Below are 14,870 nucleotides of genomic sequence, written 5' to 3'. Positions count from 1 at the left end.
CAGCAGATGCCCAGGCTGGAGCACGCTTGATACATTTTAAGCACAGCAGAGCAGTCTTGGTGAGACTGGTGAGAGATGGCATTTAGAGGTGGCCCAGGACATCCTCACATAAAACTTGTAGGCTACACTCAGTACTTGGCTTTTATTCTGAGTGAAATGCAAAGCTCTTTGAGAATTTTGTGTGGTGATGTGATACAGGGTGATTTCTGTTTCAAAGTCTGGTTTCTGTGTGGAGAAGAGAAGGTAAGAAAGGTGAAGAAAGGTAAGGGAAGAAACAGGAATATAATATAAGAGGCTATTAAAATAGTCCAGGGACATTTCAAGGAACAGTAGCTTGAAGAAGTCAGATTCTCCTGCAAATAACAATGAAGAAAATGGCCAGATTATTAAAAACAACTGTAAGATTCTGGGAAATGACCAAAGGCAGAACTATAAGAAGAGGTTACTATTGAAAGAATGTTACTGATTAGGTAGGAAGTCAGAGTTTATGGCTTTCTCGCTAGGGATGCTCCTAGCCCCTGTAGATCTAACACCGGAATACCACATCCTTACCAGGTCAAGGTGGTGATGGCAAAATTCAGAAATCAGAGCAGGTGCGGATTTAAGAGGTACATTCTGGAAACAGGAGAGATACAAAAGGTCTGAGATCTAAGATCTGAGTATGAACTCTGCCTGAATCCCTGAATGGTCTCTTATCTACACATTTCTGGGAGACCTAGAGATCCTAGGAGAAACACTGGCAAAAAACTTTTGAGAAGCAGAGCTTCCCATGGCTAGAGATTTGCAAGTTTGCTGCACGTTCAACAGAGTATATTCCCTAAAGTACACACAACTTGGGTGGTAAATATCAGAAGCCTTATTGAATTCTTGTATGAAAGGGCAAAATTCAAGTTTGGCAGAGCAACTGGAAATTTAGACTAGGGAGTCTTCATATTGTAAACAGAGAAACCACAGAAAGAGTGAGCCTCAAAATCTGACTAGAAAATCTACCCAAATCTTTATCTGACTGCTAAACTCTACAGGCTCAGGTATACCACCAGATAGTGGGTAAATAAAAAGCAACTTAGCAGAGACATCAGCTGCTGCACTCTGAAGGGGGATAGTTTTCACAGTTTGAGTCAAAGCAAGTTGACTTACCACTATTAACAGAACAACAACAACCACAAATCCTTAGGAAAACAAAATAGATTTACTACAATAAATTATCTGCCATTCCACTTTTCAACTTAAAAAAAAAAAAACTAAATGTGCTAAAAAAAAAAAAAAAAAAAAAAGGAAAGTGTGACTCTAACTTAGGAAACTGATTGCAAGTAAGCCCTAATGCTGGATTTTAGTACCTGTGATGAAAGAATTAAGGATAGTGTGACCCATATTTAGCAAAAAAAGTGTAAGTCTATAAGTGCTGATCCTAATTGGGCTAAGATGTTGGATTTCAGTGGCTGTTATAAATAAGTTCAAAGAGCTCAAAGAAAATCCAGTGGAATAATTCAAGGAAACTATGGTATTAAGGAATATTTAATTATAGTACCTACTTTATGCCCCTTAGAAATTGAAAAATGCACACTCACTGACACACAATTGTATTAATATTATGTATTATCTATTGATGCATAACAAGTGGCTTAAACATACACTATCTCATCAGTTTCTGTGGGCCAGGAATTCAGGAGCAGATTAACTGGGTGGATCTGGTTTGGGATCTTATGAGGTCACAGTCAAGATGCTGGCTGGGGCTATAATTGCTGAAGACTTGATCGAGGCTGAAATATTTGCCTCTATGATTATCTCATTCACGTAGGTGGCCATAATATTTTATTCGCATAGGTGGCCATAATATCTCATTCACAGAGGTGGCTAGTTGGTGCAGGCTGTTGGCATGAGGTCTCAGTTTCATACCATGTGAACTTTTCCTATGGGGCTGCTTTTGTGGAAGCTTTTGTGTTTGTATGACATTCTGCTTTTGTCTGCACTCAGACATGATTATGAAGTTGACATGGTCACAAATCTTGTCTGATGTTGGTGTACTGAGAAATTGTTCATGTTTAGTAGGAAAGACTGTGGTCTACATGTTAGTTCAAAGTCAGCTATGAGCTGACATCTGTCTGTTACATCTGGGTTTTTTTTTTTCCCTTTTTTAAAAGTGGGGATAATATTACCTACCTTGTAGGACAGCAAAGATTAAAGATGATGTGTACATAGCACCTAGCATAGAACTGAGAATATAGCGTGGGTTTAATAAATTGTGGCTAATACATGGTTATGATGATTGTGATGATGATGATTGCTAGTGATGGTATAATTAGGTCTTTACTTGGAAGAAATAAATTGTCAAGAGCTCCTGGAAGTTTATGTTCTAAACAAATATATTTTTTGCCATATTAACAAATAACGTACTATTGTTATTGTCTGTTGACCTGTCTGTATCTGCAACTAAATTATAAACCATCAAAAAACAAATGTACCATGTTTGTCTTTTTCACTATTTTCAGCATCATAAAGTTTCTGTTTATAGTTGAGTAAATTAAATGATTCTTACATTAAAATTATTTAAATTGACAAATAAAAATTATGTATGTTTATTATGTACAACATCATATTTAAATAATTCTTGAAGAAAGAATGAAGTTGAACATAGATCTAATAAAGAGTCTTATTGAAGGCACTCCTTGCACATGTCTAGTACTCAAATAAACATGTATTATTTCTGGTTCATCCCTAAATAAATGATATTTATTATCATTGTGTATGATAAATATTAGTTATATGATCCAACTAATAGATTTTTAAATTTATTTGAAGAGACACAAATCAATAACTGTTCTTTCCCTATTTGGAAATATACTACTTTATTCAGTATATTCAGTACGTTACAGATTACAATAAAATACCCTGGGAATTTGGAGATAAAATCAGAACAAGTGACACTTCACGTTAAAATGTCTAAAAGTTAGTATATAATGTAGATGAGATTAACCATCTGCAGCAAAAAAGCCAGTAGAGATAGCTTCTACATATTTTGCTGATACAGGATAAATATGACCTATATCTTATTTTGGAGATTAAGATTTCGTTATAACTCCTTCAAGGAAACCAGACTGTGTCCTTAGGAAGTAATGACTGCATGTATAAATCTGTAACATTCTCAGCAGAATCATCATTGATCTTCAGAAATTAATTGTTTAATGGAATCTAGAAAATTCTTCTGAAAAGCAAGAGGGGAGAGATAGTCTAAGTCAGGATAGGCAAAATATTTTATGAAACAGAATCTAGATCAATACAACAGAAGCAGCTTAAGCAGCTTACTTAGCTTGCTGAAAATTTTAAGAATATCTGGCCTCATTTGTTCTCCTTGTAATTCTAAAATTAGGAGACTGTCCTAACAAATGAGTGTTACAAATTCTTGTTATAGGTATATTTCTCAATGGAAATTAATAAATTTGTATTTCAAAGTCAATATCTTATAATGTTGTTTATAATTAGCTATGAAAAGTCTAATGAGCTCTCAGGAATTCCAGTTTCTGTGCCTGCCAAAACGCAGGGATCCTCTAAGGCACTGAGCCTCCAGGGACTTTCTCTTGACTTTTGTTTCAGCTTCTTGAGGCCATATGCTGCTTCTCCTGTTTCATATTATTACTCAAATGATCCTATGATGATTGGGTGCTGAGTAAATGTCTATAGAATCAGTTCCTTTTGGTGATCATCTGGTATAATTATTTTACTACCACTTTAATTGAACAACACAGAAAGTGTATGTCCATGCTAGATTATTCTTTTATCAAGCTTGTCTTTTTTTTTTTTTTTTTTGCATCTTAATAGGTTAAATTTTTTCTTGGCCATCCTAAGTAGTTTTTAGTGTTGTTGGTGGTAGTAATTCGAATGCATTGAAATTGCACTCATATTTAATTTGAAACACATTAAGGCACAAAGCATATTGTTGGAAACAGAAAGTGAGAGCACAATGGAGAAATAATTACTATGTTCTGTTTTACTCTGCTGTATGTAACTTTTATTCATTCACTTTCCTTATGTATTTTTCTGAATTCTGTTTTCTCCTTTTCAGTTTTTGTGAGTCATTTTAGATTTCAAGTGTAAAAATAATATTACGTTATAACAAGATAGTGGCCAGCGCCAGCCCCATTCCTGGGGAACTTAGTAATCATAAGTAAAAGAGAGCTGATGGCCGGGCGCGGTGGCTCAAGCTTGTAATCCCAGCACTTTGGGAGGCCGAGACGGGCGGATCACGAGGTCAGGAGATCGAGACCATCCTGGCTAACATGGTGAAACCCCGTCTCTACTAAAAAAATACAAAAAAAAAACTAGCCGGGCGAGGTGGCAGGCGCCTGTAGTCCCAGCTACTCGGGAGGCTGAGGCAGGAGAATGGCGTAAACCCGGGAGGCGGAGCTTGCAGTGAGCTGAGATCCGGCCACTGCACTCCAGCCTGGGCGACAGAGCGAGACTCCGTCTCAAAAAAAAAACAAAAAAAAACAAAAAAAAAAAAAAAAAGAGAGCTGCAATGCAAACAAATCTTCGAGAACCAAGGGCAGTTTTTCTTTTTGTCTCTTTGATGTGTAGAAAGTGTTTTCAGATTTTCCTTTTAGATAAAACTAGAACTTAAATTTATATTGTAATTTTAATGGTATCTCCTCCACTACTTCCCCTTTTTCCCAGGTCTTTCAATTATTAGAAGTTCAGTAAAACAGAGTTCGTGGAGATTCCTTTCATCTGTTGCATTTTTCCTCATTCTACTTATACTGTTTTCCTATGTTTAGCCAATCATCATATATTTGGTTGCCTCTGTTAGTTTAGATTTTTAAAATTTTATATCAAATAATTAAACTTTACTTGTAAGCTTATAGTTATGGTTACCTGTTATCATCATTTATCATAATTTAAATTCTTTCTTTGGTTTTAAAAAAACTTGCCTACATGATTTCATGTCTTCTGGAGTCTGTATTTATTCATCACCTCGGTGGTTTAAGCATTCCTTCTATAAATAATATTATTATTCTTCCTGTTACCTAAGTTTATAATCCGCCAGTTCCTCTTCCTCCTTTACTCTTGCGTTTGCTATTTTTCATTCCCATAGAAAATAGTTCAGTGTCACTTCTCCTTTTTAAATCTTGCAACAGAATTTTTGTAATGACTTCCAACCTGTTGTTCTTGCCTTTAGACTATATTTCATTTGTGTTGCCACTCAGTGACTTTCAGATTTATTGTCCAAAATTATAGTTGTGATCTTGTCATTCTTCTACTCAAAACCCATCAGTAGGTCTTCATTACCTACACAATAAAGTTCTTCACCTTTGGCCTTATCTTGTATCAGCTCTTCAGCTAAAACTTGGCTACTAATATAAACAAATCGGAGACAGGATGGAAAGAATATGGATTTTAGTGTCAGTCACACATAGTTTTGAATCCTGGCTCTGATACTTTAGTGCTGCATAATCTTGTGCAATTTAGTTAAGCTTTTGCAGCTCAATTTCCTCTTTTGAAAAATGGGAATCCTAATTCTTGTCTGAAAGGTCTCCATAAAAGTAAATGAGATATATGTTAAAATGTAGCATACAAATGAGTAGTCATCTAATAAATAATAGCCACCTTCTTCCTACTCTGATTCCCCCAGATGGAGGCAGATTAGATGCAGAGTCAGAAGACCTGATTCTAATCCATCTCTAACTCTGATTAACTGTGTTATCTCGCACAGGACATATAACTGTAGGGCTCAGTTTTCTCATCCAAGAAGTAACTGCATAAGTTGTTCACCTATGGCAGAGGCAGAAAAATAGCAACTGCCTGACTCATGTAGCTTAGAAACACGTCTCATTTAACCAATATCGTGCCTACATTTTGTTGTTTTTTTTTTTTTTTTTAGTCTACATTTCAAGATTGACAGATTTCAGATTTAACACACACACATACATACACACAGACACACAGCCCTGGAATTGTAGCTTCTGTGGAAAAATTTAGATCTGGCCATTTTGTTGCATATCTCTCTGTGGCAGCCAGCTTCCTTTTGGGGGGTATATCCATTTCCTCTAGCTAGCTTCATGAATAGAAATAATCATCCTGGCCCCCAAAAGTACCATAGGTTCAGCTCTTGGGTTGCAGGCTCCAATCAGTTCCCTTATACCCCCTGAAAATGAATTCAGGAATTTGTTTCATCTTCTCAAATGAGACTGATAACTAAAAATAGTTGTAAGTCAATTGAGTAAAAGATACCTAGGGTTTCTTCCAGTTCTGAAATCCTAGGGAAATAAAATGATTTAAATATTTTATCTTCAGACATTATTAGTCCCTGTTATTAACACCATGGTCATGTTGAAGGACTGGGTCAATCTGGATCTTGAAATGAAGGAGTCTATATAACCAGTTATTAGTGGGTCACCTAGATAATAAGTGATTCAATTTCCTACATGATCTGGCCCCCGAAATTAACTTTGATTATGAAGATGGCTGAAATAATTTGATGTTCTTAATTTTTAAGATATATCTTCAGCCAAAGCAGGAGGGAGGAAGTATGAGGAAATGGTTTAGTATTATCAATATTTCTCTTGGAATTTTCCCTCTGTCCTTAAACTGTATACTTTAGCTGCATTGTTCTCTGAATGTACCATGCATTTTTTCTCTAATTTTGTTCATGCTATCCTGTTTGCTTAAGAGCTTTCCTACTCCCATCTATATAATAAATTTTCATTTATTTCACATCTTCTTTCAAAGCCCAGGTCAGATTACACTAAATTAGTAATGAAACTACTCGTTGTACATTATTTTATTCATATCTTCATTAGAACACTTAGTTCACTGTGTTATGGTGATTTTTCTTTAACTCTCCAGTTTTCTTTAACTCTCCAGTGTGTCCTGGTGTGTAGGACATAGTAAGTGACACATAGTGGCACAAATTCAGTGTTTTGTATCTGGAATTGTTTGTTCCTCCCAGTGGGTTCTTGGTCTTGCTGACTTCAAGAATGAAGCCGCGGACCTTTGCAGCGAGTGTTACAACTCTTAAAGGTGGTGCGGACCCAAGGAGTGAGCAGCATCAAGATTTATTGTGCAGAGCAAAGGAACAAAGCTTCCACAGCATGGAAGGGGACCTGAATGGGTTGCCGCCGCTAGCTGGGGTGGCCAGATTTTATTACCTTATTTGGCCCGTCCACATCCTGCTGATTGGTCCATTTTACAGAGTGCTGATTGGTGTGTTTACAATCCTTTAGCTAGAGACAGAGTGCTGATTGGGGCATTTTTACAAATTGCCGATTGGTGAATTTACAATCCTTTAGCCAGACACAGACTGCTGATTGATGCATTTATTTATTTATTTATTTATTTATTTTTTTTGTCGGAGAGTTATCTTTATTGTGGGGAGGGGCCCGGCCCCCAAAGTCCTGACACCAAAGACAGACACAAGATGGGCAGCTGCAGACAGTGAGTTCTGTGGATGACCAGGGCCTGTGTGGCGGATAGGGCAACAGGAGTCATCGCCTCAGACTCTGCCCTTCCGTGCAGGGGCTGGCGCCACGGGCTCAGGCATGCAGGAAGCGGTTGAAGGCGTTGTAGGCTGACTCTAGATCGAACAGCATCTGACGCACCTGTGAGTCATCCAGCTCGTCCGATGCAGACATGCCGCTCAGGGTCTGCAGCCACTGGCTGACCGTCTGGCGACCCTCGAAGTCGGGCGGGAGGTGGCTCATTCGGTGCATGGTCTCCATCAGCTCTCGCAGGTCGGGCTGGATCTCATCCATAGCGCGAATCTCCAGGTGCAGCTTGTCCATGACCGTGATGAAGAGCGAGACCACGTCGGCAATGCAGCGGTTGAGGTTGCCCTTGTCGTCCTTGATGGTGATGGGCCGGTCCTCCTTGATCCGCTCCATGGCCAGTGGGCAATCCAGGCGGAACTTGCGGCAGAACTCGTCAATAGTGTTGATTTCTGAGCCCTGAACCTGCCTGAAGGCAGCTTTGTACTGGACCAGGAGCCGGGAGCAGGCTGCCGTGTACTCGCTGGGGGAGACGCAGTCCTTGATGTAGGCTTTCTCCAGGGCTTGCATTGTTTTCACCACCGCGAACAGCTCTGCCATGTTGTCATACTTCTCCCGCTCCCGGGCTTTCTTGTACAACTTCACTTCCTCATACAGCTCTGGCTTGTTCCCAGGGGCTCCTATGCCTGGAGTGGCTGGGATCCCATGAAACATCCTCTAGGCTCTGTGGGGGCCACAGCACTGAGACCTGGACGGCTCGCCGATTGATGCATTTATAATCCTCTAGCTAGACAGAATAGTTCTCCAAGTCCCCACCTGACCCAGAAGCCTAGCTGGCTTCACCTCTCAATCCCCCCTCTAAACAGAACACCCCAACTGCTGTTGGGAATTGGGTGATGACTGCTCTAGCTATTTCCTGCTGGATAGGAGCAAAGAAGGGGCCCTGCAGTTGTAGTGTCCTCCAGAGGGAATTCTTTAGGCCAGTGAAAGGGCTAGCGGATCAGTCCAGGCATCCTCAGTAGAAGTTGTTAGTTGAGCTCCTTTGGCATTCCATTTGTAAGACTATCTGTAGCTTGATGGCCTCGATCCTAGAGGAAACAGATTTAAAAAGGAGTTTAAAATGCAGGGCACGAAGGCCAGTAATAGAAAGATGGCTGCCACAGGACCTAGAAAGGGGAGAAGCCATGTCGCCCAACTCCAGAGATTGGTGTAAGAGTTTGAAAGATGGTGTCTGATTTTGGAAGCCTTTTCCTGTAAACGCTGGGCAGCATCTCATACCATCCCTGATTGGTTAGTGTAAAAACAGTACTCTTCCCCTAAGAAGGTGCAGAATCCTCCTTTCTCAGCAGTGAGGAGGTCTAGGCCTCGATGGTTTTGGAGAGTCACTGCTACCAAAAAGTCTATTTGGGATTGTAAAGAGAAGACCTTCAATTATCAATTATAGGTTTTAAATTTACCCTGACTTTCAAAGCAATAGGGTGTATAGTGTTTTTTCTTTACTACTTCTATCTCTTTCTCTCTTTGACTCCTTCTTTGTCTCTCTCTTTCTCTCTCTCTCTGACTCCCTCTTTGTCTCTGTCTTTTCCTCTCTCTCTCTGACTTTCTGTCTTTTTCTCTCTTTCTTTGCTAGTCTTTCCCTGCCTCTGCCAGCCGCTTATGCTGCTCTTCTCCCCTCTCCTTCCCCTTTTTGATGACTTCAGCGGTATAAGACTGCCATCTCCTTGGGTTTTTGCACTGTATGCAATAATATCATGATTTCCTTGTGGTATTTAATGGGGGTTCCCCAGAGGTTAGGAACTCCCTTTCTTTCCATATTGCAACATGGGCAGGTAGGATTAGATAAGCATACTTAACCTTCTGTAGCAAAGTCTCCCAATTACAACTGAGGAGGTGGGAGAAATACCTGGTTACAGGCTGTCCCAGGATTCCTCAGATGGTAATGGACCTTGAGGACAGTCATCTGGGACAGGAGATTAACACTGAGAAGGCTGCGCCAGTGTCCAGGAGGAAGTCAATTTCCTGGCCTTCAATGGTTAAATGAACCCAAGACTCAGTGAGGGTGATGACATGAGCTAGTGCTTGCCCTGCGCACCCTCAGTTCCGTTGTTATATCATCTGGTTGAGGACTTCTGGCCCAGAGAATCTTTGCCCTCTTGGGCAGTGCGCCTTCCAGTGATTGCCTTGGCATAGTGGACATGGACGAGGGGGTGGCTTGTTTGTCATTGGACAATCTTTTTTAAAAGTGTCATTGTAAACCACACTGATAACAAGCCGTACCGGGTGATTGGCCTGCTCCATTTTCTGTCCTCCCTGAACCACCAAGGTTTGTTTATCTGAGGGCCGTGACTAAGGCTGTGGCCTTTCTCTGATCTTGCTTTTCCTTTTCAGCCTATTCCTCTTGGTCCCTGTTATAGAACACTGAGATTGCCAGGTTTAATAATGCCTCTAGATTTTGTTCAGGGCCCAGGGCTCGCTTTTGGAGCTTTCTCCTGATATCTGTGGCTGATTGGGTAATAAACTTATCTTTTAAGATCAATTGACCCTCAAGTGAGTCAGGTGACGGGGGAATATATTTTCTTAAGGCCTCCTGTAGCCACTCGAGGAAGGCAGAAGGGTTTTCTTCCTTTCCCTGAGTTATGGTGGACATCATTGAATAATTCATGAGCTTTTTCCTAATTCTCCTTAGTCCTTCTAGAACACAGGTCAGCAGATGTTTACGACTCCATTTCCCATGAATTCCAGTGGGGATCCATACTGGCGACAGCTTGCTGACCAGTAGGAAATTTGTCCCTTTCTTCAGCTGTCATTCTATCATTTGCTTGACTAAAATACTAGATATTTTCAAACTCTCAGGCTGCAGCTAAAGCTGCATTCTTTTCATTAAAGGCCAGGGTTTGATCTAACAATAGCATGACGTCTCTCCAAGTGAGATCGAAGGTTTGCCTTAGACCATGTAAGACATCTATATACCTAACAGGATAATCTGAAAGCTTCCCCAGGTCTGCCTTGATCTGCTTTAAATCAGAGAGGGAGAAGGGGACATGTACCTGGGTTGAGCCAAATTCTCCTCCCCCTACAGCTTGAAGGTGTCATAACCGATAGCCCGGGAGGTTTTTGTGGTCCTTTGGAGAGTTCTTTGCTTGTTTCCTTCTGGGTGGGGTAGATTAAAGGAGGCTTATCATTAATAGGAAGGGGAGCTATAGGGAGGCTAGGATATGGGGATAAGCTGAGAGGTTCTCCTGTGGGATGTAAATTGCAAGCTTTGCATAGTTGTGTATTCTCCTTCAATGAAAAGAGAGATTGGACATAAGGTATTTCACTCCATTTGCCTTCTCTTTTACAGAAAAGGTCAAGCTGCAGGATAGTATTGCAATTTATACTTCCCTCAAGTAGCCATTTTTCCCAGAGAGAGAATATTGGGGCCAGGCCATAGTGCAGAAAAAAAAGAGACGCTTCTTTTTCAGAGTTTGTGGGTCAAATTGGTCCAGATGGCTTAGGATGCATTTCAAAGGTGAACCTGTTGGTGCCTGAGTGTTTCCCATTTGAAAGACAAAACCGCTTGCAATTTTGGTTTGTTTGTTTTTCCCGCACCCAAGAACCCAAAATGGTCCCTGGACCCTGCTGATCGGAATAGTTGCACTCACTGATGCAGCAGCAGAAATACCTCTTGCCCAAGAACTTGCAACGGTCCCTGGACCCTGCTGATCAGAATAGTTGCACTCACTGATACAGCAGCAGAAATACCTCTTGCCCAAGAACCTGCAACAATCCCCGGACACTGCTGATCGGAATAGTTGCGCTCACTGACGCAGCAGCAGAAACACTAGTTTCCCTCCTAGACCACAAGGAGGACCGAGGAAGGTCAGATTTAGTGGCCCTTACCAATGCATTATCGAAAACCTGCACCCTTGCTTGTCCTCCTAGAACACAAAGAAGACTGAGAAAGATCGGATTTAGTGACCCTTACCGACACGTTCTCAAAAACTTGTTAGGGTTCTAAGCATTCTCCTGTTAGTATTGGGACCTTACCACTGTCCTATAAAGATGTTATGCCCCAAAAACGAAGTAGAGGGCCATACCCTGAGGGAAGGAAGAGATCTCCAGGGTTGGAAGAGTGACACGTTTTGTCCTCACTTGAATAGGAAGGATATCATTTTTGAAGCTCCCCATATCCTAGCTTCAGGAATGGCTTTTATTAGGTCTGCTTGTCTGAGGAGGGATCTTAAAATTCCAGATAGTCCCTGCTACGAAGGGGCTTTGGACAAAAATTATGTCTTTCTGAATGGTGAGCCCAGATGCCCAAAGAAGGAAATAGAGTCCTGGAGTTTATACTAGAAATCATTCTCATGGGAGAAACTAGAAAAGCACTAGAGACAGGGAGTGGTTTTTAGAAGCGGGACTATCCTTGGAGAAGAGAGGCGAGAGGAAGTTTGTCTGACAGTCATTAGGACCCAGGAGGCAAGAGTCAAGATAGATAGAAGAGATGAGTGAGTCTCCTTGGGTGTCATAACTTTGAGAGTTCTGCTCATGGCTGCAGGGTCAACCAAATTGTTGTTGGGATCCTGGAGCTGAATGGCTTTCCTCTTTGTCAATCCTTGGCTCAGCCCAGAAGTACAGGAAAAGTGGAACCTGGTTCTAGGCAAACTGGTACTCCCAACTCCAAACAGTTGGGGGTTGTTAGAGATTCCTTTACCAGAAAGCCTGACCACCGTGTCTTTAGTCCTGCAGTCACTCACGCTAGTCTCTTTTAACTGGCCAACAGGTGCCCAGTATTTAGCCTCCAAATTCTAAGGAAAAATAGGACAGAATAGCAAGCAAAAGGGGTCCGATGGTACTCACCGCTTGATGATAGTCCCTTCGTGCCAAAATGTGTCCAGAATTGTTTGTTCCTCCCAGTGGGTTCTTGGTCTCACTGACTTCAAGAATGAAGCCGTGGACCTTTGTGGTGAGTGTTACAGATGTTGTGTCTGGAGTTTGTTCCTTCAGATGTGTCCAGAGTTTATTCCTTTTGGTGGGTTTGTGGTCTTGCTGACTTTAAGAATGAAGCTGTGGACCTTCATGGCGAGTGTTACAGCTCTTGAAGGTGGTGCGGACCCAAAGAGTGAGCAGCATCAAGATTTATTGTGAAGAGTGAAAGAACAAAGCTTCCACAGTGTGGAAGGGGACCCAAGCAAGTTGCCACTGCTGGCTGGGGTGGCCAGCTTTTATTCATTATTTGGCCCCATCCATGTCCTGCTGATTGGTCCATTTTACAGAGCAGTGATTGGTCCATTTTACAGAGTGCTGATGGGTGCGTTTATAATCCTTTAGCTAGACACAGAGTGCTGATTGGTGCATTTTTACAGGATGCTGATTGGTTCGTTTACATTCCTTTAGCTAGACATGGAGTGCTGATTGGTGTGTTTTTACAGAGTGCTGATTGGTGCATTTACAATCCTCTAGCTAGACAGGAAAGTTCTCCAAGTCCCCTCTCACCCAGAAGCCCAGCTAGCTTCACCTCTTAGTTTGTTGAATTTAATATGGTTACGTTGAGAGTAGGTGGGCATTCCAAGTGTATAGAACAGAGTAAGCAAAAGAATGAAGCTAGAAAATTATAAAACATATTTCAGAACAGTTATAGAACATGGAGCAAAGTATTAATATATTTTTAAGTAGCTAAAAATAAGGTCAGAGAAAAATATTGCAGATAAGTTTTGGAGGCTAGGCTGTTAAACTGTTTGAAATCATCTTTCCATGGGGACAATAGTAGTAGTCTAGAGATGAAGGATGTATGCTGAGACAAAGTGAGGGCAGTAGAATAGAAAGGAAGCGATAGTTTTGAAAGATGCTATACAGAGAAAATTGGTAGTTCTTCGTGACTGATTTATATAAAATGTAGAGAAAAGGAAGAATCAAAGCTAATTCCAAGATTTTGATTGTGAACTTACAGAATAATAATGAATGAATGGTACCACTAGCAAAATTAGGAGAATCAGCAGAGGAAGCTGGGAAAATAATGTATTGCATTTTAGATATATGTTGCTGTGGTCTGAATATGCTCCTCCAAATTCATATGCTAAATATTAATTGCCAGTGTGATGGTATTAAGAAGTAGGACCTTTAGTAGGTGGTTGAGTCATGAGGGTGGAGCCCTCATGAATGAGATTAGTGCCCATATAAAAGTGGTACAAAGAAGCTGACCACCCCTGCTGCATGTGAAGATGTAGCAAGGGGCACCATCTTGGAAGCAGAGAGCAAACCTCACTATACACCAACTATGCTGGCAATTGGTTTGATCTTGGACTTCCCAGCCTCTAGAACTGTGAGAAATATATATATATATTCTTTATAATTTACCCAGTCTCAAGTATTTTGTTATAGGAAGAAAGGGTTGAAACAGTTGTGTTTGAGGTCTTCCATATAGAGATATTTAAGAAGTCCCATTCAGTGCCTCCCAATCCCTCACCTACTTCCTTCAGTTTTTAGAAATGATTGAGATATTTCAAGTGTAAACTATCACTACTCTGGGTAGTAGGCTGAATTAGTGAGGTCCAGAAGTGATTGAAATGAATTTAAACCTACTGATGTTTGAGAAGAAGAAATAGGCAACCTTTGAGCATCTCTTTTATGACCTTTATAGTATCAGTATTCGTCAGTACTGTGGTCATTAATGGAATTAAGAATAGATCAGTGTAATTTATCCCTTATGACCTCAGAATGCCTTGTTACCCTTATATCCCAATTTAGGTTTGCAAAAATTACTTAGCATTTTATCAGTATAACATTGTAGTTGTGGCCAATACAACAGGTATAATCTCTGCCTTCAAAAATGTACATCTCAATAAGGAAGATAACAGATATCAATAATTGTAGTACAAAACAAAATGGAAGATGAATGGATTATACCTTTCTAAGTAGAATTTTATTCTAGTTTCTTCCCATTTAATGTGGTCTGAGAATTATACTTTTTCTATATTAAGTAATATATGAAAGTCCATGCTCTGAGCATTGCCGAAGAAATGGTTTTCAATCTTTATATTTTTTAAATTATTGAATTTCCAACTATGTGATAGGATGTTTATCGAAAACTAGTTGATTTCATTGTCCAGATAAGTTTTTCAATTCATAAACTAAAAGTTTTTAAACTCATACGTTCATCCCTTTTTCAACATTTTTTATCTTCTAAATTAAAAACATGTACATCTCTCAATCATTGTATTGCTTTCCTGAGTTAGTTTTGATACTTCTCTGCAAGAAATTCTAGTCCCCCTGCTTCTGCAAGTCAAGCTGTTCTTTATTTGTAATTTTATTCTTCTCCATGTGTTTCTTAAAAATTTCAATGCCATTTTATTGGGAACTGAAGTAATCTTCTCTGACAATTATTTTTAATTTAAATCATAACAATATTTTTACAAT

General features: G+C 40.2%; 2 protein-coding genes across 3 annotated transcripts in view; one reads left to right on the top strand and one right to left on the bottom strand.

Moving 5' to 3' along the window:
- Positions 1-14,870, top strand: part of METTL25 (methyltransferase like 25) — a 114,522-nt gene that overhangs the window by 4,010 nt on the left and 95,642 nt on the right. The window lies entirely within an intron of this gene.
- Positions 7,331-8,239, bottom strand: LOC117089677 (vacuolar protein sorting-associated protein 28 homolog). The gene has a single exon (XM_033221149.1). It carries the CDS (start codon positions 8,187-8,189, stop codon positions 7,524-7,526), a length of 666 nt encoding a protein of 221 aa, XP_033077040.1. The 5' UTR covers positions 8,190-8,239; the 3' UTR covers positions 7,331-7,523.

The sequence above is a fragment of the Trachypithecus francoisi genome, unplaced genomic scaffold (genome assembly GCF_009764315.1).
Source record: "Trachypithecus francoisi isolate TF-2019V2 unplaced genomic scaffold, Tfra_2.0 Lachesis_group11, whole genome shotgun sequence".
Classification (NCBI taxonomy): domain Eukaryota; kingdom Metazoa; phylum Chordata; class Mammalia; order Primates; family Cercopithecidae; genus Trachypithecus; species Trachypithecus francoisi.
The sequence above is the reverse complement of the archived record's forward strand: the minus strand, read 5'-3'. Positions and strand labels throughout refer to the sequence as shown.